This window comes from Cyclopterus lumpus, chromosome 10 (genome assembly GCF_009769545.1).
Source record: "Cyclopterus lumpus isolate fCycLum1 chromosome 10, fCycLum1.pri, whole genome shotgun sequence".
Classification (NCBI taxonomy): Eukaryota; Metazoa; Chordata; class Actinopteri; order Perciformes; family Cyclopteridae; genus Cyclopterus; species Cyclopterus lumpus.
The window spans coordinates 10,157,499-10,174,885 of NC_046975.1; the positions used below are offsets into that span (position 1 = coordinate 10,157,499).

The 17,387-nt window shown below is 43.7% G+C and overlaps 1 protein-coding gene across 10 annotated transcripts in view; it reads left to right on the plus strand.

Annotated features, from left to right (window-relative positions):
• The first annotated feature begins 727 nt into the window (after positions 1–727).
• The window catches only part of nlgn3a (neuroligin 3a), a 91,131-nt gene continuing 74,471 nt past the window's right edge, over positions 728–17,387 (plus strand). The window contains exons 1-3 of one of the 10 annotated variants that reach the window (XM_034543320.1): positions 728–1,207; positions 9,216–9,249; positions 10,102–10,113. In XM_034543320.1, the coding sequence (XP_034399211.1) occupies positions 728–1,207; positions 9,216–9,249; positions 10,102–10,113 (526 nt within the window). Of the gene's footprint in view, positions 1,208–2,303; positions 2,364–9,215; positions 9,250–10,101; positions 10,114–10,596; positions 10,611–11,428; positions 11,501–17,387 lie in introns of all 10 variants that reach the window. The other 9 variants (XM_034543317.1, XM_034543327.1, XM_034543318.1 and 6 more) reach the window with 9 other exon arrangements.

Here is a 17,387-nt window from a genome sequence, read left to right on the forward strand (position 1 = left end):
CGGAAAATCCTGGCTTAATTTGTGTCTCGTGATCTCGACATTAGGAGGGGATCTTTAATGGTCAATATACACAGGAGGAAATATTACAGCGAACCTGTGTTAGCGTTCATACTGGCATCTGATGTTTGTTTTATGAAAGAAAAAACATTGTGAACCTATTCTTAAACTATTACCGTAATCATTGGCCTTTGAAATAGAGAATAATGCCCCACTCTCAGTTGATGCCTTTCACATTTCACTTATCAGCATTATTAGGAACATCTTGACAAGTTGCCCAGCAGTTCATTGCAATATCCAAGTCAAAGGCAGCTTCTTGATTATGTGAATTGATGATGAAGCTCTGTCATGTTTTCTGTGAGCTATTTAATGTTGAACCAGAGAAGAACTCTACAAAGTCAATAAAAATGACTGACTAAAAATGATAACCGCAAACTGATGGCCTGTCAAGGAAATGTCATTAATTTTCCTGTCCTCTTCTCTTGCAGTACGGGATAGAAGATCGGACGAGAGGACAGTGAATAAGGAACTCGCTGCAGAGAGGAGTGCGTAACTGTGACTGCTGCTCCTCGTCTACAAGCCGGCGGGCTCCAGTGTCCCAGCTGATGACTGTCCCTCAGGTGGCTGGACTGCAGGGCTGAGCGGGAAGTTTGTGCTGAGGGGGGTTCGCCCCGGCTTGTATGTTGATCAATTACAGTCGCACTCGCTCTCGCTCCCGCTCTCAAGGACCATGTGGTTCTCTCCAAAGAGAGGTCACCTCCCCTCTCAGAACTGGCCCGGTGCCCGCAGCTGCACCAGTTTCGATGTGTCCTTGTGGGTGTTAAGTTTTTGTTGGTGCTTGCTGGCCGTGAGAGGTCAGAACTACCACCCCACTGTCAACACGCAGTATGGCAAACTCCGAGGGGTGAGGGTGCCCCTGCCCAGTGAGATTCTCGGGCCGGTGGACCAGTATCTGGGGGTTCCGTACGCCGCCTCCCCTGTGGGAGAAAAACGCTTCATGCCCCCGGAGGCCCCTTCCTCCTGGTCAGGGATCAAGAACGCCACTCATTTTGGTCCTGTCTGCCCCCAAAATATTCACAACGCTGTGCCAGAGATCATGATGCCTATCTGGTTCACCTTCAACCTGGATATAGTTACTACGTACATACAGGATCAACACGAGGATTGTCTTTATCTAAACATCTATGTTCCAACTGAGGATGGTGAGTGCGTCGAGTAAACAGGACCAAACAAAACTTCTCCTCCTACTATTCTGTCTCTTGCCTCCTTCTCACTCTGTCTTTCCTCTTAAATTGTGTGTCAACTCTGTATTTTGCGCGGAGCATGACCTGTTGTCTGGCGCATGCTGTGTCCGTGTCCATCATCTCAACCCCCCATCTTGACTTGATCCTTCATTTAGTCTTTTCATCAACTTTCCCTTTCCATGCCATTGTTAGAGGTTCCTCTTTTGATGACTAAATGACTTATTAATATGACCCCCCAAAAAGAAAAGAAATGTAATCATACAAAGAGCAGATTGGAAATACTTGGTGCACCTTCCTACCCTCACTGTCTTGACTGTTCTGGGGGTATTGGCCATTAGCGATTAGTAGCCTGCCTCATAAGTGAATGATCTACTACTGTAGGGTTGGTGAAATATTCTGTCTGGTACACGAGAGGCCTGTGGCATCAGCCTGACCTATGTAAGACCCTTTACTCTCCTTGCTTCATCCGGTTTGTCCTTGCACAAAGCTAAAAGCAAGAGCAGGTTTTGTGCAAAAGGCAAACAACAGATTGGGCTCCACTGGGACTCAAAGTCTCACAAGTTTCAGATGTCTTGATGTTGACTCTTTTAAATGGCCACCATTATTTCAGCACTTGAAGGAGACCCACACAGGGAAAAAAAGGCTTGAAATGTTAAGTGCTCTGAGAATCAAATGGGCAATGTCAAATAACACTCTCACTTATCAGATTACAATGTGAACTGCAAAACGTTGGAATGCAGTCTCCCTGCCTACTGTGTGGCTGTAATGGGTCTTAAATAGAAGTGCATGTGAATATGGGCTTCCTGTGTCCCAGGATGCAGCAAATTCATTCCACCATTTTGGAATATTTCTGCAGCAACACCCCAGTTACTTTCTCAACAGGTCCTCTGTTGTTGTTCTTGTTGTTGATGATGACTGGGACGATGGGAGGAGGAGGGTGAAGAGGGGGAAGAGATGGGTGGGGGGAGGGGGAGGGTCTGACTCAGTCTGAGTTGTTGCATGTCACATGCGATTTTTTCCAGAGCTCTCTGTTATTTTGTAGTTTTTCCATTCATTTTACAGTCAAAAGAATATCCAAGGAATGTGCCAGGAAACCCAACAAGAAAATGTGTAGAAAAGGAGGTATGTAAAAAAAAAAAAAAAAAAAAGAAGAAAAAAAAGAGAAAGCCAACACGGAACGAAAGAAAGGAATTGAGAGAGTAAAAGAGAGAGGAGAATGATGGGTGCATCCTTCCAAAGCTGCCAATATCACCACCTGTCAACTCCCAAATCAAAGTGCTAATTGGGATGAACGTGGGACTTGTGACTCAGATCAACCTTGACATGAACGTGAGAGATGAGCGAGTGGTTGTGTTGCATGTGTATGTGTGCGTGTGTGTGTGTGTGTGTGTGTGTGTGTGTGTTTGTGTGTGTGTGTGTTTGTGCACGCATGCTGAAGTGTGGTTTTGCGAGGTGAGCGAAAATGCAGGTCTCTAAATAAATAATGGCTCGTTGTCAAACAATAGATCATGATGTCTGAGAATAAGATCTATTTATTTCTTTTTATACATGATTGTATGGCTTGTTCATGTTTAAAGTGTAATCCTCTTCAATTCAAATACAACTGTTGATTAAATCAGAGGCATGAGTGCTGCTTTAAAACACTAGAAGATCAAATTTGGACTTGGTATGCAAATAACTTTGATCATGTTTCAGACGGCTCTGACAGCACTTTAGACACCAGCTTATTGGAAGTATTTGTCAAACATGACACCTGAAAGCGTCGGAGCCCTCAGCAGTTGATTAAATTTACACTAAAAAGTGGAGGGCCACCTTTCTCTTGAATTTATGATTCACAATTGTTCAAATAGGGCCTAGTGGTGTATTTTATTGGCATGACAGCTTTCATCTACCCATGTGGCAAATGCTCACAGCCACAGAGAAACGCAGTCCAATTTCATTAGCAGCAGTTAAACTCTCACTGTTGGTAACAACAGAGGTCAAATGCTCTCAGCCTGCCTGAAGGCAATCGAGGACCTTACGAGTAGCCTGAAGACGAAGAGCAAGTCTCGCTCCACAGAAAAGATTCTGTTTCAGCTGCGAGACCTCTGCTGTTGATTTCCATGGAGGCAGAAGTCAGCTATTGGCCTCCCTCTGTGCGCTCATACATTCTGCTTCGGTAAAACCAATTTTGTGAGAGAAAGACTGGCCCTCCAGGCACATCTGCTTCCGAATTAGTCCCAGTTGTGGAATATATACAGAAATATCTCTTTAATATTCCCCTTCCACTTTTTCAATTATCTCCCCCATGTTTGGTAATGAGAAAATGGTTTATCACAAGTTTTATATGTTGGTTTTGTGACACATTAATGTGCAGAAAGATGATTGTTTCATAGTTTCTCCGTCGCTTTATTCACAAAGGGTTGCTGGGAACTGGTGTAAATACAGAATAATTTACAAAGCAAGCACTACCTCATATGTTGGTTTTGGTTGAATGTTTGCAACAAGAAAGTTAAATTCTTGTTTGACCAATTCAGACTGAATTGGGAATAACTTCTCTCATTAAATATTTGAATCTCAATAGTTGAATCAGATCCATATAATTGGTAATACAATTAGGTAGGGTATATGTTTTCTATTTAAAGTTTTGCGATGCTTTCAATTGAGACCTGTTCACGGCAGTAGAGTCATACACACACTGCATATTCAGTACTATTAATGCCTCCACTACCATTTCTACAATCCGTATATATATGAATGGGCTTCCTCTGGAGTATTGCATTTGACTATTGATGACTTGATGAAACGGTTGTGTAGTTGTTGCCAAGCAACAGTATGCTGTTTGTGACAGGAGCGGGTAAATGGCCCTCTTACCTAGTGTGAAGGACATTTGTTTTCACTGGTGATGCTTATCAAGTGAGAAAGATAATGTACGTCGACCAGGAACCTTGCAAACTGCATCATACCTGATTCTTCTGTTTTATGAGACAAGAAGCCAGTATGCAATGAGTTGTACAATGGAGAGCTTGTGTAAATCCAGTGGTGGTAACAATATATTTGTAGAATTTGTTTTTTAAGAAATAATTCTCATCTCACTTAGAGATTGAGAATGATTGAGACGGTCTGCCTTATATATCCTGTGCTATTACCACCCTACTGGGCATTGTGAAGCCACTAATATCAAATATGTAATTTTCCTCCATTAAACAGGAGGAAAGCTCTTAAACCGCACAGTAGTGCCCTGACAAAAGATCAAAGACACTCATTCCAAAAATAATGGAAGGCTCAAGACAAAATTATAGTGAATGTAACTATTTTCAGCATGATAGGTTGCTATTGAGGGCTTGTTGTGCAGCGTTTGCTAAATCAACAGAGCATTGCTCTTTGTTCAGAAACAAATTATTGTTTGCACTGACGTAAATACAATTGTGAGAATGGCTGTCCCTACCCCCTGCTAGACCAGTGCAGCACCGTGTGTCCAAGATGTCTAATATGCAAGATCAGCACCGTAGCACACTGCTCCCTCTGAAGTGGCCTTATAGAGCGCACCCAGGGCACAGAGCAGCAGACTCTGGAGCCTTGGCTTTATCACTCGGTCATTTTCTCTTCCCTGAGTCAGAGTGAGTGGAGTGAAGAGAGGGGTAATGATGTGCGGGGACACAGCTAAGCACTATTCAGCCTCAGAGTGCTGGATTGGCTCGAGACGGGTCAATTTTGAAATATTTTTTGTCAATCTTTATCTTTAAAAAAGGTTTACACCGTTAAGTTGATTGACAGACTTTGCTTTTGATGAGATCATTGAGGATCCTGTGATAAGGTGCACTCACTGTGCTGCATGCTGCCCGTTTATGCAATATGAAAATTATTGTCTCTGGGGTTTTAGAGCATGTCTCCTTTACCGCCCCTCACCCTCTTATAAAAAATGTCCTGAGAGTCCTTCAACCTGGTCTCTCTGAATAACACAGCCTCCGAGAGACACTCTGATATCACACTTCCTGACTCCTAAAATCATCCCTCATCATGAGTCTATTTGAGATAAGTGCAACAAAATCTGTTCTACATTTTGGCTTGATTTGGACCACTCAAATATCATTCTTATGCAGCCCTCACAGGCAGCAGGCTGCCATGTGTTACGCAGCCCGGTGCCAGGACCGAACAGCCCCATCAGTTGCCAAACCTGTAGATTAAGTATCCCGAAGCAGAAACACTGGACATTTTTTTCTCCATCTTAACAGATGACCTCCAGATGCTAGAGAGCTGTGAAAGACAGGGCCCCAATCCTGGTGAGACTGCGTCTGTGCCGTGGCAGTCGGTAACCACACCATGGTTAATCCCTGTGGTTGGCCGACTCAACCCTGCTGCGAGGGGGGGGGGGGGGGGGTGGGGGGGGGGGGGGGGGGGAATCTGTACGCCAAGCAGACTGCACAAAAAACCTTCCAAGAAGACGGGAACAAATATTAGCCTGTGTGATTTGAAAACAGAGCAGATGTCTGCTTTTGTTTGACGGAAAATTACTTCCATGATCTCCTGTGATCGTCCTTTCCGGGACAGTTTATGACCCCAGCGAGTGAGGGCTGTAACAGCCAGTGGCAGATCCAGTCACTCTAACTTGAGATGCAAGACGCGACCTAAGCAGGAAGTCCCTATTCAGAAGCCTCATGCCGCTGTGCTGTCCAGCTTCCCCAGTCAATCCAAGGCTCAATATCTCTCTTGTTTATCCCAAACTAAAAAGGAATAGAAGACACAGCCTGTGGGGTCTTAAAGCCCTGTTTATTTGTTGATTCTGGGATCTCTGTAGCTGAGAGCCATGTTCTTGATCCCTAATGTCCCCTTAATTTTCTCCTTTAAGTTTATTTAACAAATCGGTCAATTTATGGCCGCACCATAACAGTCATACTTTCAGACAAATCCTCTTGCAATTCAGGCTAATACATTTGATATCTGTGGGATGTTTTGGCATTTGCCATGGAGATTAAGGTCCCCGACGAAGTTCACTTGTAAACAAATAAAAGTCATCTATACATTTAGCATTTCTCACCAAAACGCATTGTTGCATCCCTGAGGTTCAACACGTTCTTTGAGAGCATTTGTGCGCTGATTCCTTTCATATTTTAAATTGAGCAGCATTCATGCTTGCTTGCTCACAATATTCCTCTTCACTGCCTTCGGCTGTGTTTTGCCACTTTTCTTGGTCTGCTACCGCCACCAACTGTGTTGAAGGCTGCATGCATACCTGCATTGTTCTGGCTTTCAACGGCGTTGAATGCATCGGAAATCAGTAATGACGCATACAGTATTCAGTAACTGTGGTGCAGCAGATACTTAAATGATTAAGAAGCCGAAAGCCTGGTGAGTCTTGATTGTTTCTGTTATATATTTGTGCAGAGTAGTCTTTTTGTTCCTAATATGGGGAATAAATGGTTCATTAGGGATCTAGAACAGAGGTAAGAGACCTCAGTGTGTTCGACTGCCACCATACTCAGAAGCCTGTGGTCTCTGTTAAACATGTCTCTTTTCATTATCGAGCTGTAGACAGGAAGAAAGACAACTTGGCTGCCTTCTATTTGTTTTTCTTTTTGTATTTTGGGAACAGCTGAAGCGCAGTGTGAGTTTTGGCTGTCCTTTACTGCAGGATTACAGCCTCCTTAACCTTTTAGCTGCATTCTCCATCATTCTCTCTTATGTGTCCCTCCCAAGCTGTTCCTTAACCTCTACACTGGGAGACGGATTGAGAGAGATGGAGACAGACACAGAAAGAGAGAAAGAGGGACATGGAGAGCAGAGAAACAGGAAGAGAGACGGATCCGGCACTCTGAAATGGCCACCTGAGGATTAGAGACCGAATATAACTGCTCTAAATTGTCATGGCTGCAACATTTCACATTTCACTAAGTCCCTTTCCACATTCTGACCTTTCTGATATTTAACTCTAAGGCCCATCTATTGTCAGTGAACCTTTTTCCAGCAGAGGAAAAGCAGTTAACATTCAGCCCTTCCACGATGTATTGAGTGAATTTTGTATTCATTCAAGGAGTCTCGAGGGGCTCACAGTACTCTATATCTTCATGTGTGTGTGTGTGTGTGTGTGCATGCTTTGGTTTATTCATGTACAATTCTACAGCCCAATACTTGCGTCTTTTGTTTGGAATTCTATCCTGCTGAAAATGTTCAATTTCAACAGCTTTTATGTAACAAGTAAGCCCATCAAACGCAGTTTCTTTGAACCTGATTTGATAAAATGCAACAGGTTTCTATTTTGCTTGTCAAGGAACATGAATAAAAGCTTTTATTCTAGATGCCACATGTTTTAAAGAGATGCAAATGTCAACTCCTGGAGGCCCGCTCAACAAAGAAACTTGTCAATTCCCTGTATTTGATTGCAATGTCCCACTCGGCGTCACTTTAAAAGAGTCAAGGTCAAATATAGGCTTCTTTGCTGAGTCACTGAGGGTGTTACGTTCGAAGCTCCTATTATAGATCCAGCATTTGACACACACAGACTCACAGACGACGCGATTAAGAGTGACAGAGCTTCCCTGTCGACACCTGCCATCCAATCTATGTCAACCACTGTTTTGCCATGTCGACGGCACAGTGAATGCTAGAATAACCGCAATCACTAACCAGACATAATGAAGCCTGTTTCAGCAGGTGAGGCATCTTTGTTTGGGTGCTGGCTGTTATTCTGCTAAAGCATAGCGTAGGTTCCCTTGCAGCTCACATGAGAGAGACATGACATCTGATAGCTTTTAGGCAGAATGAGTAGGATTTGTCGCCTGCAGCTGACCCCAGAGTCACAATTTCTTTTGGAATGAGCTTTTTCCCGCTTGGCGTTTTGCCTCGCTTTATTCGTTTATTGTCCTCTGCCGCTGTTTTGTGCCATGTTCCTGGCCTCCTCTTGGATGCGTGCACTGCTTACAAACTGGCACGGGGTCGCTACATTTTTAAGTTGATGCCCAGAAATGACCTAAACACAGCACAATAAGAAAGTACAGGCAGAGGGCAGGGTCCCTGCAGACGCAGCCTCCGCCACACACTTCATAAGTGATGAATGAGAGGGATTATTTTTGTATGAGTCTAAACATTGTTTTTTTTTTTTTGAAAAATCCAACCGGTTCTGCCTTTAATGGCAGTTATTCCCTGTACAAGGAATATGCTCTTGACTGACCTGTTGCTGCTATGACATTTGTTCAGCTTTAAAGCGCCATACCTGCCAAACTCTGAGAATGAGGCCATTTTTAGACTGACACTGACGGCCACTGAACAACGCACTGTATCGGCAGCGGTGCCGATGCAGAGGGCTTCAGGAGTAAACGCTGGCTCTCAACAAGTGGAGATTGGCTCATTCTTTATTCGTCAATGTGCTGCGTTGGACAATTAAATACCTGCAAGCTTACAGTCCAGGTGGATTACTTTGTAACGTAGATGTCGTATTTCTGCTCATTCTCTTACAAAAGATGAAACATTCCGGAGTTGTAAAACCCAGTCCGCTACCAGAAACAACACACCACCATCAACACCACTAATATCCACCTGATTCACGTAGTAACACATGCAAACAACTTTAATATTGTATGTTGTTCATGGATTATACATTTTGATTACATTACCACACCTGGCAAGCCATTTACTTTACCCTTTCCAATAGCTAATACAGATTTACACAACCTTCCAATAACCTGTTTCAGCCAAAGTAGTAGCTTGAAGTTGTCATAGTCCTATGATTATGTTTGCTTGTCTAAAGCCCATAAAGCTGCCCATACAGACTGCATTATGCATCATGCCTATTTATTAGACTGAACAAGGTCACCGCACAGACTGTGGAGTCAACAAATTCAAGCTTCTCCACTTAAAGAGCTTGAATTTACTCAGTAAATGTCATGACTGTTGCATGGCCTGTTACATAATGCAATATATTGCAACTTTCAATTAACAATGGATGATGTCACGCCGGAGCACTAATGAAAGAACCCAAATGCACGACCCGAGGCAGAGAGTAAAGTTCACAAGGATTCCTTTATTGATAAAGGTAATATTGCAACAGGATAGAGTCTCTGGAGAAGGACCGCCGAAGGTTCTCCCGATGTAACTGGGGAGGGACTGAGGCCGGTCGGCAAGGCTCTGACCCGCTGTGGTGAGAGCAGCTGTCTCACTCAGGGGAGAGTAGAATCGTCAACGTAAACAGTCCAGGGTCATTCACAGGAAGGCAGTCAAACTCGGCAGAGGTACAGGCAGGGATCGGGCTTACTCGGAAACGAAGGGACGTCGGAATCAGAACAGGATATCAGGCAGGAAAAACGCTGGTAAGTTGACTCACAGGTGAAGAAAAACGAACTGGCAACGAGACAAGTGAAGCACAGAGTATATATACACACTGGGAGGGGAGTTAACGAGACACAGGTGAAACACATCAGGGCAGGGAGAGGTAATCACATATGAGGAAGTAAAGACAGCAGACATGACACAGGAGGATGATTTCAAAGTAAAACAGGAAGTGACAAGACAACAAAAATAAAAGCACTACCGTCTAGTGACGGTTGTGACAGATGAGGTGTTCAAACAGAGAGGTGCATTCATTCAAATGAAGGCTATTTAACTGGTACCTATGCCAGGCTGGCTTGCTTCCACACAAATGACAGTAATAGTGTTTTAAAGACTTAGTGACTTTTAAGGAATTATTGAATGTAACATTTGAAATTGTGATCATTCAAAGAGTCTTCGGGCCTGAGCACATCATGGGACTTGCCACTTTGCCAAATTTCCCCACACTGGCCTGTTTGTGCATCATCTTCTAGGGACCATGAATATCCGCACCTAATTTAATGCTATGCAGACTATTAGCTGTCTTGAAGAAAAAGTTCATACTTTGGTCAAAGGGTAGCAAGCGACCAGGGTTCCCCAGGTAATTGTTTGTCCCATGACCAATTTACTTAGCCGACGACAGCTCAATCAACAGCCACATGATGTGAGATGAGGTTATTTTTGTTTCAACACTTTGAGAAACGATACACATCATGAATGCTTCAGTAAATTCCCTGACAGTCAGCCCATTAGATTTTGATATTAATTTGTATTCATAGAGGAAAAGTCCAAGGTCACAAAAACATTAGGATTTACTGTGTCAAGAGCTGCTCAGGAGGAAAATCTGAACTGACAGTGGTGCTCGATGAAAGGTCAGGGTATCACCAAAACTGTAAAATTCTTCAAAAATATCATATTTCTATAAATTATTGTCAGAAGCTGATCAATTGTTGAATGCATAAACTGATGTGTTTAGCCAACTGACTAGCCAGCAATGAAATCATTAAGCCTTGCTGTTAGTGGGCATTCAAAATGATTACAGACTAATCAGTTTAGAATACCACTGTGTGAGCAGTAGGTCAAGATAGGGCTTGTTCACTATATGTGTATATGGTGTGCATGCGCCCTAGGGTTCTAGATCTTCATACTAACATCTAGCACAAGGACAACGGCATATTACCTCCTCTTTAGGGCAAAGAGACGAGCCGAAGTGACTGCACACATCGCTGAGTATACATAATACACGCAGTCTTATGATTTATTCAAATCTCCAGCACCTCAAGGGAAGTTGCAATCCTGCACATATTTTTTTGTTTTACTTTAAAAACTCTGTTCATCCTGATTTTTATATTCTTTAACTTGCCAGTCACCACATTTTCATTTTCTTTGCCTTGTCATGTCATCTTTGGATGGCCACATTAGAAGAGAATAGAAGGTCAGTAAAGTCTTCACATCAAAACCCTGCTCAAAAAGCCTAAGTCTTTTATTATTTCAGAAAATCTTTTCAGCTAACGGTGTTCCTCAAACGTATATTGGATTCAGAGAGTTTTCCTTATAAAACAATACTAATTATTCTGAAATATGTCAGTGGTGTATGACTCTGCTCCAATTATGCTATGGTATGTTTTGGTTACCTTCTACGTCTTGATTTTTACATTGTTATAACGGTTTTGTGATCAGTATAGTTTTAGTTTTTCTGTATACTATGAAAATGTTTTTATTTTTCCTCTCTGTGTATGTGCTGAGAGCATTAACAAGAAACGCCCTGGTCTATCTGGTATATCACTCACGTGTGGTCTCAAATACAGATTTTTATTGAATTGCCTTTTTTCCCATCTGTGCGTTGCCAAACATGCTATTTTGAATTTCCCTGTGCCTCTCTATGTCTCTCCCTGCTTCAATAACAGGGGCCCATGCAAAAAAACAGGGCGAGGATTTATCGGATAACGACGGTGATGAAGATGAAGGTATTTTCCATGGTGAACAAAGATGGTGCATGTTTTTTCTTTTTTCTTCTAAAAATGTCACCGTTTTCTGATCATATTTGTTTTTTTGTTTGATTTTTGTTTGGTTTCAAATTGGAAAATCAATCATCAAGCACCCCGATCACATTACAATCTGTAGAGCAATGTTGTCTTTGATCAAATGTTTGACTGTGTGAGTGAATGTGAAGACTCCTGTCTCGGAGCATCAAAATTCAATCAATGACTAGAATGTTTGGCTTCAGAGTCAGATGGGACCTAGTAGTTGTCTAGATAACGAAGCCCAGATTGACTCATTTTAATATCTCACATAGTGACTGGAGCAACTGTGACTACAAGGGCAGAGGTAGTGGTGAGAGCCCCTTCTTAAGATGTGGCCAACAGCTGTCTTTGTGGCTATAATGGCAGAGGGAAAGTGAAGCAGCAGTGTAATATCAGACTGTTCACCGGGTCTACCAGCAGATTTAGATGAGGAGCGGCAGTTCAGGAGTGCTGCTGGAGAGGATTAGAGGCGAGAGGTGTTGAAAATGGGAAGTTGCTGCTCAGCAATCGCATTGTTCACTCTCCATATTTATCTTGGGATATTCCTGGCTCAGGGTGGATCTATGCCGAGATTACAATGAGAGACGATTCCTGTGCTGCAACAGAAACGGCTTAAGTCTCTGAATCTAAATCAAACCCTTGATATCGCCCCGCCCTTCTCTTCCTTTGCCACAGTAGGGAAGGTGATGCAAGCATGATGTTGGGTATCAAGGTAAAGCCGTTGATGTGCACTCTGTTTGGTATGCACAGATTGGATTTTTTAACATTATGTGTATATTCGGAGAGCAAGATTGTGTGTTTGGAGCCAAGATGTTTTTAACGGACCTTCTACTTAGCAGGAAAACTAGTATGTCACACCAAGTTGCCATATCCTTTCACTTATGAACATTGGCTTACTCAATACCAGCTTTGCTGAGGGTCCCGCGTTCGGTTTTAGAGCCACTGGAGGCCGACTGGCCAGGCTCCTTTCCAGATGTTTAAGGGATTGAAGTGAAGCTTCCTCTTTGCCGTTGGGCTCTTCTTTCAGAATGAAGCTTCACGCTGGCCTTGATCAGAGAGCAGGAAGCGTTGCCATGGCACCACTTTGACACACAGGTGTTCCTTCATTCAAGCCCAGGGCAAGCTGTGGCAACTGATGCCAAATTGCCTTCAGTTTTTGTCTTTACTGTGTGTACACTTGCGCATGCATGTGTATGTTTGTCTTCCCTCAAGCAAGCCCGCATGCGTCAGTGTATGTAGCCCTAAGTCCGTTCAAAATTGCTGACAAGTGTGGATCCCTTTGTCTGGCAAGTCTTTGCATGCGCTCACAGTGGCTTGGTCTCCAAGCCGTTGTGCAAGACTAGCCTCACTGAAAATGTGACAAGTCTATTCTTTCCTGAGCGCAACTAATGCTATTTACAGAGCATCACCGTAGAAGCACAGTACAGTCCCAGCAGAGTCTCTGCCACAGCGTTGTAACAGAGTTGGCCATCAATCCCGAAACATGATCCAGAAGATTTTCATTGTTCTGGTGAATGTGTCTGTTTTGAAGTGACATGGCCCATCACATGAAGTCAGTGTTCAGTAACATCCTCCTAATTCCCCCAAAAGAGGGACCGTTACCTCTTTGAGGAAAAAGACTTCACTCCTGACAAAGTCCTTGTAAGCTCTCTGACACACTACCACTCTCACTAGTGGCTGTAGGATTATTAGGGGTAATAGCAATCTCCGCGTCTACAGTAAATGTACTGCACACATAACCATTAACAATCAAACATTTGTATTCCAGTTAAAGGACATCTCGAATCAGAGCACACGCAGAAGTCCCTCCCTCTCTCTCTCACTCTTTAACCGATGCACCTCTTATCCACATATTCACATTCTGTCCAGAGAGCTGCTGTCTTGTCTTGTTTCTCTGTCTAACCCCCTCCATCTCTCAGTCTGTTCATCCCAACATTACCATGCTGTCTCAGTTGGCAGTCTGTCTATCCTTGGCTAATTCCCTCGCTCCCTCCACCATATTGGAGCCGCCCTCCTGCCTGTTATAACCCTCCAGACAAAATTCTAATACATTTTATTGGTACAATAAAGGATTTCTCACAACGCCAAAGAAATGTAAGTAACATATGTAATGGAAGAGTAAGATATACATTTACAATAAAAGGCAGTAGACCAGCTAATAAAAACTTTAATTGTAGCTGGGAATATAATAACTTTTTTTTAACACTTTATATCTCAGTCCGCTGGCTGTCCCAGAGGCTCACCTTTTTAGCCATGCTGTCTATCTGTGTATTCACGTGTCTTCCTATCTGTCCCTTTGTGTGCCCGCGCGTCTGTCTGAGCAATACTCCCCCCTCCCCCCCGGCACATCCAAAGTGCATTCAAATTATACGCAACACTCCCTCCAGCAACACGAGCGCATGGGCCAAGTTGCTGCGATTTACATCGGCTCACAATCAAGACTCAATTTTACAGAGGCAGTTATTGCACTGTAAAAAAGAAAAAAAGAAGAAAAAAGGAGCGCAAGCTTTCAATCACCTACCTGCTGTCGTTAGATAAAGGTGGGCATGTATATAGAGTGAGTCAGGCTGTGTAGGAGCTAAATCTCCCAGGAACATGGCATGGTGGAACATGGCAGTGATGCTGAGGTACTGTGCCCAGTGTGAGGCAGAGAGAGGCAGCCGTCCCTCCTCCACTTTGAGAGTGTCTCACACCACTGCTGCCTCGGCCCTCTCCCACTGATGAAAAATGGATGTGTGTGTATGTCTGTCTCTCATTTGGCACTTTGAGACTCCAGCTCTAATCAGGAGGAATGCCTCCACCCAGCGTGAGCATGCACACACTCAGACATGAACACCCGCATCCTTTAAACCAGTGAAGCATGCAAACACACGCGCGCACGTGTAGCACCAAATAGACAACACGCACGCATACCCCCTCCCCTGGAGAACCCCTCCGTTGCTGCTGTGCCAGAGAGCAGAGCTGAGCTCCACCTGCCTGGGTATTACCATTAATTCCATTGCACAGGCCTGACTGGATCCCCATCCAGCAAAGCCCTCAGCTCAGCTCAGGCAGGCTGGAGACTGAATCGACAGTAGGGGCCATTCACACATCATTCTCTCCGTTCTTCCACTATCCTATTCTCTGTGATGTGGCAAGGTTGAGGAATCATGCCCCTTTGAAGCTCTTTTATGCGGACGATATTTGGAATACTGCTGCTCAGCTTCTTTGCAAGATAAGCATTGCTGCTAATGGCTGCTCCACAAGGGCATCATTTGAGCCATTTCAAAGGATGGGGAGACTTAGACTGTTGCTGTCATCAATTTGTTTTTCTCACACTTGTCCTTTACTCTTCAGTGGCACGAAATAATTGGCATGGCAAAAACATGTAAAAACAAGGCTGCTTTTGAAAAATCTAGACAAGTGAACAAGAGTGAAGATAGGTTTTGAATTATCTCACTGAGGCACTTTCCGTATAATGCCACTGCACGTCTGCCCGAGGTTTGTGTTGTTTGTTCCTCTGTAATGTGTTTATCGGTGTGCTGCACTCCACCCTTCCATGGGTTTTTACAGCCGAGCGTCAGATTGTGTGGCTTTCGCCAACGACAGCAGTCTTCCTTGAAAGACTAAAGATGTAGTCTTCATTCACTCAAGGAGTAAAGAGCTGTCCGTGAGTCTTAGAGATGACAGCACCTCTACTGCCTCCTCCTCTCATCTCGATCCTGGCCAGCTGGAGGGGGCTTTGGCTAATAGCCTGGAATGCTTCTCACCGTGTCTTTCCTTTTATTTTTCTATCCCCGACTCTCTTTTCTCTCTATCCTCAAACACACTGCTCTGTGTCTGCCCCGTTGCCAACACCATATTTAACACACAAACACGCCAGCGAAGGGAGCAGGAAGTCACCTTGACACAAAGGTCATTCCTCCCATTACTTTTACTGTACCGATGTCAAGATTCATAGCAGACGTGCACACACTCACACACGTCTCCAATGCCATGTTGAGATTTTCTTTATTTACACATGTTGCTCTCAAAAATGTCAATTGTTGTGGATTCTGACATACTCTAACTACATGGTGCTCCTGTCATGCCCATCCCATCACTCCTGTGGATGTTCAGGCTCTGAAAGTCCACTGGTTTAAAAATAACAACAGCATTTGTTTTCATGGTCTTCTTCCACTGACTTCTCCAGGTCCGAAATAGAAACTGTGTTACTGTGTGTTTCTTCACTGCAGCCTCCGAGGCCTGGTAACACAGTGCTAGCTCATTGGATTCAACATAAAGGGAATATTAAGCAGACGTTTGGTGACATTCAGAATACTGTCAGTGACTTGTACAACAGCACAAGCTGCTGTATAATTCGGTGTAATTACAGTCCCTGTTTTGCAAGGAGCACTCCAGTTAAACGAATTGCATTTCTTAAATGTGAACATGGCCAGTAATGGACTTGTCATGAATGAAGCGTGAAGCTTGGCCTGACACGAGCTCTACAGTAGGGTGCATGTCATGTCCTGCCACATCAGGACATTGTCACCCCCCCTCATTCCCCCCCGTGACCCTCCCACCTCAGACCTCACTGATAGCTGCTGACAGACACCATGTTTTACCAAGTGTTGACACAGTGAATGCCACTGACACTTATCTCCACACTCGCCTCTGTCCTGTCCTGATCCGGAGTGTCAAGGCCGCTTCTGGGGGCGCTTAATGTCAGATATATGGCCGACTGGTTTCATTGGAGGGAAAGCCAAAGGACAAAAAGCTGGAGGTACAGTGGGGGATAGAAAATATGATAGAGGAGAAATGAACGAGTCGTCCCAGCTCTCCTGGTGAGTTTCACTTGCAGCAGCAACACTTAGACGCTCAGCTCAGGCCTGAGTTATGCCTCCCACTGACACTCCAATCAGTCCAGGGCCACTGTGATGCACCTATGAGAGGTTGTGCTCCTCAGATCCTGTTAAAATCCATGCCCTGTGATGTATTTGTAGGTGTGACTGTCCTCTGCCCTTTGAGCTAGTGCAGTGAACTGAGGACTTTTTATTTATTTCCTCTACTGTGATACAATTATTTGCTATTTGATATACATGCCATATTTGATATGTGCAGGGTGTGTATGTCACTGTATAATAGATGCTGCGTGATCTGATTGAGCGAAACATGTGAGAGAGAATGATGTGTTATTATGAATAATGTTTTTGTTCAGCTCACTCTTCATTGCACATCAGCTGTCATCTGCATTTCTATCACGCACAGATTTCTTTGTTTATCACCAAAACATGAGTTTATTGGTCCTTTTTATTCATTCATTTTATTTTCAACTTGTGCATGCGATTCTATTGCAAATATACTCATGTGTGCATTAATGAACCTATCACTGTTTCTTTCCTAGCACAGAGCTCTGTGCTACATTGTGATGCTGTGAATACTTGTGTTGATGTAATGATGTGTTTGCCTCCGAGAAGTTTGTGAATCAGGAGGCAGCTTTTCAAGGTAACCACTGTTACACCAGATTAGGCCGTCCGCAGCAACCGAAAAAGCTCTGATCTGATAGGTTAAGGAGAGCTACTCACCTCCTTACCTCCACATCATGCTGTGCTGCTGCCCACATGTGGGTTTACCTAGAAAGGATCATTATTTCTCACTTTAAAGTCCAATTGGGATCTGTTGCATGTATATTTTCCTCTGACACAAATCAGAGTGAGTGAGAAACTATATATCATATCTGTGTGACACCGCCCACATCAGATCAAAACAATAAATAGATTAGAACAAGTGGAGCTTCAATGTTTTGTATCGCTCTCCCAAAGGGATGTAACTGTTGTCATGGAGACCTGATGTGAATCAACAAAAGAGGTGACTGATAACA